The sequence below is a fragment of the Zingiber officinale genome, chromosome 3B, assembly GCF_018446385.1.
Source record: "Zingiber officinale cultivar Zhangliang chromosome 3B, Zo_v1.1, whole genome shotgun sequence".
NCBI lineage: Eukaryota > Viridiplantae > Streptophyta > Magnoliopsida > Zingiberales > Zingiberaceae > Zingiber > Zingiber officinale.
In genome coordinates this window covers 22,137,104-22,146,986 of record NC_055991.1, presented here as the reverse complement: position 1 = coordinate 22,146,986, position 9,883 = coordinate 22,137,104, and the positions used below count along the sequence as shown (strand labels likewise).

Below are 9,883 nucleotides of genomic sequence, written 5' to 3'. Positions count from 1 at the left end.
CCGACAAGAGGGGGGTGAATTGTCTGTAAGAAGAAAACAAAACCCCTTCCCTTTCTTTTAACTTTTATTAGTGGCACAATTCTAATTAAACAACAATAATAGACGAAATAAAAACTTAAAAAGAAAATAAGTAAGAGACTACGATTTTTACTTGGTTACAACCTAGGTGGTTGTTAATCTAAGGTGGTTGCAAAGATCTACTCAAAATGTCTCCTTCGATGAAAGCGAAAAAGCCTCTTATACTCTTTGAAAAATTCAGAAAGTTGCTAGGAAGTTAATATAGAAGTTGTTATATTTTTCCTAGGTCTAGGGGTCTTTTTATAGCCTTTGGAAAAACTTATCCGAGGTTGAAAGGCACCTTCAATAGGGTGGAAGGCACCTCCAGCGTGGCAAATCCTATCCGTGTGAAGATAAAGTTTATCTTCACAACAATCACTATTTGAAAGCGCCTTCAAGGGGTTGAAGGCGCCTTCGATAGAGGCTCGAAGGCGCCTTCAAGGGTTGAAGGCGCCTTCCTCCTGAAAGCTGCGAGGGCGCCTTCAATGCCATTGAAGGCGCCTTCAGCAGCTACTACCGAGCTCCAAACTTATCTTTTGGTTCTTTCGCTGCTCCGCTCGCTTGGGTGATTTCGGCCATTTGAAATAGGGCTCAACCGAACCCATTTTTTGACCTTCTCCTCGAGTAGGCTTTCTCCCCGGCTCCTTATCCCTCGAACGTCATGCACGTCCTTTTCGTCCACCGGTGTAATCTTCCGCAGCACCTCGTCCCTTGGACGCACCGAGCCATCGGCTTTCTCCCATGCTGTCCTTATCCCTAGCTGTGTCTTTTGCTCGACTTTTTGTATTCCTGAGCTCCTACACACTTGATACAAAGATCAAATACACTAGGACCTAACTGAACTTGGCTGACCAAATTAAAACTACCCCGAGGTTCTAACACCTACGTCATGGTCCAGGCGCCCAGAAGGGATCCAGGCACCCAGAATAGCCTATAAAAGCAGCATTCGACCAACATCTCAAAAACATCATTGTAAACAACTTTTGCTTCTTCGTGCTCTGTGAAAACGCTTTCTTGACGCGACGACCACCACGCTAAAGATTTAAATCTCCAAGTCATCGGTATTCTTTACTTTCTAATTACTTGTAATCATTTAAAATTGTACTTGTACTCGTTACGATTGATTAGTGATTGTCCTTCGAAAGCACTCTCATGTGCGGGGCTTGGAGTAGGAATCACCACATGCTCTGAACCAAGTAACTCTTGGCGTGTTAGCATTGTTCTTGTTTTCTTTCTTTCACTGCTTTCTGTCAACTGTTCTTCGATTGTTTTAAAATGAACGTGAAGGTCATGAGTGTTATTCAACCCCCCCTCCTCTAGCGTGCAACAATCCTACAATTACTTCCTTCTTCTGAGTTGACTGGGCCTCCTTGACGTTAATGTACTTAGTAGTCCGCTCGAGCAGGCAGTCGAAGTCCCTTGGGGGCTTCTGGATGAGTGAGCGAAAGAAGTCACCATCTGTAAATCCTTGGGAAAAGGAACTTACTAGGATTTTTGAGGTGGTTGATGAGACACCCATGACCACTTGGTTGAATCTCTTAATATAGGCCTGCAATGCTTCCTTGGAATATTGTTTGACTACGAATAGGTTAACGTTTGTTTTCTGATAGCGACAGCTACTAGGAAAATACTATAGGAAAGCCATTCGGAAGTCTTTAAAGTTGTAGATGGATCTGATCGGCAAGCGCTTGAACCACCTCTGCGCCGATCCGAAGAGTGTGGTGAGGAATACTTGACACTTGACTCCATCAGTGTACTAGTGGAGTGTGGCCATATTGCTGAACTTGATCAGATGGTCTTTGGGGTCAGTTGACCTCGTGTACTCTTCGATCATCAAATGCCTATAGTGAGGCGACAACTGATCGTCGAAGATTTCTTACAAGAACTACTTGTTGACCCGCTCGGGAGGTTGTCAAGTTGGGGTGCTTTGCCTTTCCGCTCATCCCAGATGGACGTGTTCTCTGAAGAATATCCTTGTATCCTTTCTGCTCGGCCTTGCTCTTTCGAGGGTGTGTGGAATAATGCGCGGTGATAGGGGATTGATGCATCGGAGCTTCTCGGAAGGCGCCAGTTGGCCTATTGTTTGGTTTACGGCTGACAAGGTCTTCCGCTCGAGCTCTTAGATTCGCTCGTTGGCCTGTCGCCGACGCGGCTGAGTCGTTCGGTGCTTGGCAGTCGGCTGCTATTTCTTGCTATTACTACACCATCTTTGTAGCTAGGGCACTTATCAGCATCTCCAAATCTTCCTGGGTTAGCGTCATAGTGGTGAGTCCCCCATCATCTTCCATCTTCCCATTTGAGCTACAGGTGAAGTTTCCACAGACGGTGCCAAATATGATTCTGTCCGAAAGTGGAGAAGATGACGAATTGGGAATGTGGCTCTGTGGTTGACTGGAAGTTGACTCCTCGCTGTCCTGCAAAACTAGGAGTGTTAGTGTTGGGCCGGGAAGGAATTTCCAATGTTGGCCTTCTAACGCTCAAGTCAGTCCTTCACTCAGTAGAGAAAAATAGCGGTAGTAGTGAACAGTAGAGCATGTAGAATAACAAGACATCTCATACCTCTGCCTGTAGATGGAAACCCCCTTTTATGGTATTACTATAATGTCTGCGCACTCATCTCAAAACATACACACGTTTTCCCAAGCATCTTAGGAAAAGACAAGTCAAAAAGTGTCCCTGACATCTTTCTTTAAGCGAGCATACAAATCTTTGATGTGACAGGCTGGAAGTTTCTAAAGTACGATTTGTCTATTGGACATGTTCTGTTGTTAATGACACAAACTTTCAAAAGGGTACGATAAGATATACAAGGGGGTCTCACTGTAGGCCGACCGAAAGCCGCTTGGTAGGGACGTCCTAGCTCATGCGTACTGAATAGAGCTATTTTTCCTTCACTTGGCTGTCTGGTTGACTGAGGGTTACCTTTTGTTTGAACGGACACGCCTTCCGCTCGGCGGGGACGGTGGATCGGGGGATTTACTGTTTGTCTCTCACACTTAGTCATGAGCTTTTCAAAGGATGGCCGCTCAGACGGTCATGTTCGACTGGCGTTGGAGATCCGTTTGGCCAACTTCGCCCGATCGACGGACTTAGGCTTTTGATTGTCTTGACTTTAACTTTTACGTCAACCGTTCTTCTCTGCTTTGACCCATCTTTAGTGGGACCCTTTTTCATCACCGTATCAGATATCATAATCAGTTAGTGCACCCTCAACCTCACTGAAGATAGACAGAATCATAACGAAAATTATGAGGTTGAACACAGAGAAAAGAATGACGGGGAGAAATGAAATATTGCCCGTAACTACATCCTCTAGTAGTCTACTTGATTGTCGATATTTGTTACACCGAGCTGATGAAACAGTACTCAATATCAATAAAATCACAGAGCCTTGAAAAAAACCCTAAAGCGGAGGACCTATTTAGAGCATCTCAACAAACTCAGATACCTTGACTGCGGTAACAAATCACAAGTTAAAATTACAATAATGAAATATAAATCTTTCTTTCTCTTTCAGAGGCTTAAATATTTGTAACAAAATTTCGGTAATTATAACTTCTCTTTATCTGTCACAGAACACCAACATATGTGAGAAGTTCATTTCATTCGATTCACAACGGAGAACAAATTTTACACCTTTCAACTACAAGTCACAAATTCAATTGGCATTTCAATTGTTTTGGTCTTTGCACATAGGGATGAAACCTTGCACCATCTCCGGAGTAGCATTGACCAACCCCATCGACATTAATGAAAAGTATGTTGCCAATGGTGATCACTCGTTTGTCTTCAGAGTATTGAGTCGTCGCAGTCTCTGGTCAAGCTCAGCTATGACCGCCGGCTCTTGTTTCTTCCTTTCCTTTGTGATGGTGTTGCTAGTCATAGACCCAATTTTGTCGAAAGCTACCTGTTGGTGGAAAGAACAGGTAAAGATGTAATGGTCAGTGTTCAACTGGTAGATTGATAATTGCATTCTCAGGTTAGTTCTAATCGAAACTGTATTTCGAGTTGTCTCTCTCTTTTATGTAGCACAAACGGAGACATTCTCATCTTACCCTTAGCAACTCATCAGGGTCATACATGTGATGGATGGTACTTTGTAGAATATGAATAACCTCTCCAATTTGTTGAGCATTCAATATTACTTCTTCATTCATCTGCAATTACATCGAAATAGTCTTAAGCGAGCCTGTGATCGATGCACAATTATACATAAAAGTACCATAATCGAAACAGAATCGGTACCTTAAAGATGGCCAAGGCGACATGGAAAAGGACCTTAGCTCCCTCGTTGAACAACACATCCCAGACCCGCAAAGTTGTCTGAAAATACTACTTATAAAGTTAGTCTTCAAAGAGAGTATAATAAGAAAAACAACAAGATATAATTCCAGATAAAAGAATCTCCAGCATTTCAGTGTTACATCTAACATGAGATCATCAGCTTAGTGGCGTTTACAAGTAGATATGGAATAGTTTTACTAAAAATCTTTTCGGTCTCATGTCTGAAGAAAGTAGAATATTTCCTTGAAATTTACTTTACCTCGGAAGGCAAGCTTTTTGCGAAGAGGCATAGGAACCATTCAGTGGTCACAATAGTGACATCAAATCCCATAGCTTCCAAATGAGCAGCTATCCTGTAGTTTAAACAAAGTTAACCGATACATTAAGTTTGTAGCATTCTAAAAACTAAATTAGTGTAGGAGGTGAAAAGGAATAAAACATGGACCTAGGACACTTTTTCGCAAGGAGATCTCTGAAAACCCTTTGCTCCACATGGCATCCCGAAAGGTTATCGTTGTAGCAATCACTAACCAGAACATTTTCCAGAAGGACTGCAAGCATCCAAAAGGCATCTTCTTCGGTTTTCATTACGAGCAACAGCAAAGCAGCTACATAATTTAGACCCTACACAATGGTTCAAAATTTTCAATATCATGGATAGGTTCATGCAAAGCACTATTTGACTTACCTGGCAATAACCAACATCTGAATCTCTGAATGAATACCCGACAAGCACCCGCCGAAGAGATGCCTGACCTTCGGGGCTGTTCAACCATGGATGAGTCGGAAATGTCCGTGGAAGATCCTGCATATATTTCCAAAGAATCGATCAAATTAGCAAAATCACAAATTTTCCTCAAAAACTCTTCATCAAATTGCAAAAGAATGTGCACATCAAGTTATCAACAAGAAGAGAATGGTAATATAGATGATCATAGCAGTGAAGTATTATACCGACGGAAGAATCATTTCCATCTAAACTATCAGTTGTTTTCAAATTCTTCATTTAGAATTTGAAAACATGAATGCCATCAAATCCTGCATCAATCTGAATGATAGATAAAAGACACATTTTTTTGCTATCTGTTTATCAATCACTGAGATTCAAGAACTCACATGATCGATTTGTCGCATGGCGGGCGTGACCTTCCCTTGTGTTGCCGTGATCAGTTCATCGTAATAGCTCTCTGGCACGGTGGATCGCTTCTTGGCGGCGCCAGACACAGAAAGCCACACCTTCGGCCGCAGCACCGGCGGTATCCCCTTTCGGACGAGCTTGTTCAACATGAAGGTGTTGGTGAGCTTGGAGAGCTTCAGAGAGGAAACCCTAATGCCGTCTCCATTCCAGGAAACCTGCGGCTGCTGCAGGTACCAATTCACCCCCTTGCTCGCCTCCAGCTCCCACCAAACCCTACCCTGCCGCCGCACCCTCTCCCTCACCTCGTTCAGCACATTTACGTCGTCGATGTTGCCCTCCACGGTGAACCCGTACAAGTCCTCGAATTTAACGGGAAAGGTGGTTTCCGGAATCGAAGTGGTAATCGAGGCGGGAGCGGTGGTGGATCTAGCATTAGGGTTCGCGACGGCGGCTATCCAATACGACCTCTTCGGCGGCGTCGCAAACGTCCCGTCTTCGCTGTCCTCCAGAAATTGGTACCGAATGCCTTCGAAATCCAAAGAAAGTTCGCATTTTTGGATCAAGAACCAAGAAGCTAGCATTTGCTTGAAACGACAACAAATGTAGAACAAATACCTGGAGACAAAAAGGATCGGTACATCTTTAAGCGACGAAGAAAAGTTGGGGCTTTTGCTTTTCACAATTCGCCTCCGGAGATCACCATAAAATCAGCAAGGTGGAAATTTGAAGCTCGGATTGGTGGTAATGGACTATCAGGCGCTCAAAGATCGCAGCTTTACGAGAAGAAAACGCCCAAATCGAAATCTTCCTCACCGTCGACTTCTACAGAGCAAGGCGCCACTTTTGGGATTGATTACCTGGTCCGAGAGAAGCGACAAACTCCATCTTTTCGCGAGCTGCGAAACCAAAAAGGTTGTATTTCGATGGCGGATCTTCCAATGGAGTGGGAAGAAGAGGGGAGGAGAGGAGAGGATTATGGCCGGCGAGCAATGAGAAGAAGAATGGGAGGATGATATTGCGACCGCTTCCCATGTCGATGAAGCGGGCAGTTGGAGATCCTGTCAGGATGATCTAACTTTGGATAATTTCCAGATCCACGTCATGTCAACTTCGATGGAATGACAGGATTACCCCTTGTCCTTATTCGAACAGCGAAGTTTGACCTTACTTGAGAAGGGTAAATCTGTCCGCATGCTGTCGTCGGTCCACAATTAGATTCTGCTAAAGAAATCTGAGTTGGCTAAATTTCACTGTCAAAAATGATCTGAAGAAAAGGAAAAGAGAGGAATTTATGGATTTCTATATTAAAAAAACTTTAATCTTTTTCCAAAGTAAAAAATAAAATTTTATGTTTGATGATAGACGACTAGTTGCCACTTATAAATGAGTAGGAAAAAAAAGGACATCACAATACTTTTCAAATTTAAAATTTTAAAATGAAGACACGAGGAGAAAGGAAGAGTAGTAGGTTTAAATTATGCATTTGATATTTACAAAGAAAGCATGCTCCATGACCATTTCAGCAACTAAACAACATGTTGGTTCAATAATTGCGGATGGATGACTTTTCCTAATATCACATGCATGTAGAGATGTCAAATAGGTCACGGAGTCGTGCCTAGCTCGACCGTGCTTCCGCACTTATTTAACGACAGAGTCCGAAATTATAATTTATGTGAGTTAATGAGGTTAATATAATAAAAATTATATGTATAAAAAAAATCTCCTATCTGATTGCGGAAACAAAATTTCTCAAGCTAAAATGGTTAAATATATAGAGAATTTTTAAAATATATGTGATCCGTCCCATAAAAAAACAACTATTTTTTACCATGAATTTTATGATAATTTCTTTTTAAAAAATCGTTGTAAAAATAATTTATGATAAAAAATATTTATTGCAGAAAAATTATTCCCAAATATTTTACGATAAAAATAAGAATTCATCACAAATTTTATGACGAATTCTTATTTTTGTAATAAAATTAGTTGGAACATTACAAAATTTAGAAACGTAGATCTGTAATGAATTTTGATTTTTGCAACGAATCTGGAGATTCGTCACAGAATCTAGCACTATTTTTTCGATACATTACGATAGATTTGGGGCGAAAACTTTTTCATCTCAAAATTCATCGCAAAACGTAATAAGAAGTATCCAAAATTAATTAATTTCTATATTTAATTTGGTTAATACAAAAAAATTTATCAAATTCATACACATCGTATCTAACCCATCATATCTAACAAAATAAAACTATACATTAAACCAAATCACAATTGATACATCAAATCCAAACATCACAAAATATCCATCAATCCAAACATTTCATACATCAAAATGCAAACATCACAAAAGATCTAATATCCATACAATCCAAATATCATAAGAAGTTCCAAACCATCCATACATCAACAAATATCCAAACATCACTAAATCTTCTCATCTTCCAATATCCTTTTTTCCCTTTACTATATATGAACAAAAAAAATAATTTTTACTTACTCCGGCATTGATTTTCATTACGTTTAACCAATCTTGTTTCAAACAAATTAACAGTATTAGCAAAAAAAAAACATTCACAATCAAATAATTAATTTTTAAAAATACTAATTATGAGATAAATAATATTTATACAAGAAGATCCATCACCACCATCATCGTCATCATTATCACCGAAACTGAAAGGAGCGAAACTTAATTGAAGATATCTCATAATTAAATCTTGTTGTTGGAGCATAGCTCTAATTTCTTCATCTCTAGCTCTCATTTCTACATCTCTAGCTCTTCTTTCTTCATCTCTTTCTAATATTATGTCCTTTAAATGTGAAACCTCTTTAGTCAAAGTATTAATCTGAGTCATGACTGCTGTTGGGATGGAAAAGGATTTACGGGAAACTCTACGATTTTTTGATTAAAGAATTCATTCCTAATATTCTTCCCCCTTTCTGTTCCCCACTAGCCTCCATCCATAAGTCTAAATTATTATCGATAGATGACTCAGTTTCTTTACTAGCACATGAACTTCTATGTGCTATCTGGAGCTCATCATATTTTTCCTATATTGTAATGAGAAAATTAAAATAAATTTATTATAACAATAATTTAGAAACACATATATTTTTAATTAATCCAAACATTTATTGCTTTTGCTCTAGTCCCGCTCCAAGACTTGTCCTTTTTTACAAAAAATTTTGGTGAAAGTTTCTATGAATGAATGTTCCTTGCCCATATCTTTGGTCTAAAAAAAATAGGATTATAAATAATAAAATATTCACAGATTAAAAAATTATTGAGAGAGTTGAAAATTTACCATTCTACCTCTATGCTCATTGGTATTAATTGAACCTTCCGTTGGAAGCAATCTTGAGGATCTGGTGTTACCATGAGTTTTGATGTTTGGATAAAGGGTTTAAGTTAGGTTTACCCTTATATTTGATATGTGTATTTGAGTTGTGCAGGTTTGCAGGATACACATATGACTTATCTTGATGGTTTCGGGGTCCGGTGAAGGATGGAACATCCGAGAGACCATGGACAAGATAGCAAGGATAAGATAAGGGAAGCACACTATGAGACATATGTAAAGGATGACATTGGGACAAACCACGAGCTTGAATACATTCGAGGGATAAGAGCCAAAGGAAGAAGGCTTGAAGGCAAGAGGTCAAGACAGTGAGGAAGAGTCAAGTGAGTCGTAAGGGTCCGAGTGTGAGAGAAATGTACTCGAGAAGGAAAATCCTAGATTTAGGATTTTACCAGTTGGCTGGAAACTAGACCAATCGACTGGGGTAGGACACAAAATATTTCTAAGGGCAACGACTATGAAAACCAGTCTACTAGTACTGTAGCCAGCTGACTAATATTGTAGCCAGTTGACTGGTACACTGTAGCAATTGACTGGTACACTGTAGCAGTCGACTGGTAAAGAGTCGTTGGCAGAATCGTGGATTCTGTGGAGTGTCGTTGGCCAGCACAAGTCGACTGGTGCAAGGACCAGTTGACTGGTAATGGTAAAATCAGCTCTATATAATGGAGCTTGGGGTGGCTGGCCTTGATGACGAAATTAAACTTAGTTAAAGACTAAATAGAGTCTCCAAGTTCCTGTGTGATCCAAGCGTCTTGATTTAATTGTGGTGAGGTTTCTCCACCAACAAGGAGTCTTGAGCTAGCAGGAGGTTCCAGAGACTAATTCACCGATAGATAGGGATCATCCACCTTACAAACAGCCGTGGATTTGAAATCCTAATCTCCAAACCATGTAAATGAACGTGTAGTGGTTTGCTCTTCTTGTCTTTGTAGTTTAGCTTTCATATTCGTATTTGTTTGTTTGTTTTCTGTTATGCACTAATGAATACATATGAAGCGAATGATTGGGATAAACGTCTATTCAACCCCTTCTA

The 9,883-nt window shown here is 40.3% G+C and overlaps 1 protein-coding gene across 1 annotated transcript; it reads right to left on the bottom strand.

Moving 5' to 3' along the window:
- Positions 1 to 3,565: 3,565 nt before the first annotated feature.
- On the bottom strand, positions 3,566 to 6,510 carry LOC121968134 (growth hormone-regulated TBC protein 1-like). The gene is made up of 8 exons (XM_042518631.1): positions 6,095 to 6,510; positions 5,458 to 6,005; positions 5,030 to 5,146; positions 4,787 to 4,965; positions 4,601 to 4,694; positions 4,303 to 4,380; positions 4,113 to 4,214; positions 3,566 to 3,964 (listed from the first exon to the last, which is right to left on the bottom strand). The coding sequence occupies exons 1-8, from the start codon at positions 6,117 to 6,119 to the stop codon at positions 3,833 to 3,835; spliced, it is 1,275 nt and encodes a 424-aa protein (XP_042374565.1). The 5' UTR covers positions 6,120 to 6,510; the 3' UTR covers positions 3,566 to 3,832.
- Between the last annotated feature and the right edge of the window lie 3,373 nt (positions 6,511 to 9,883).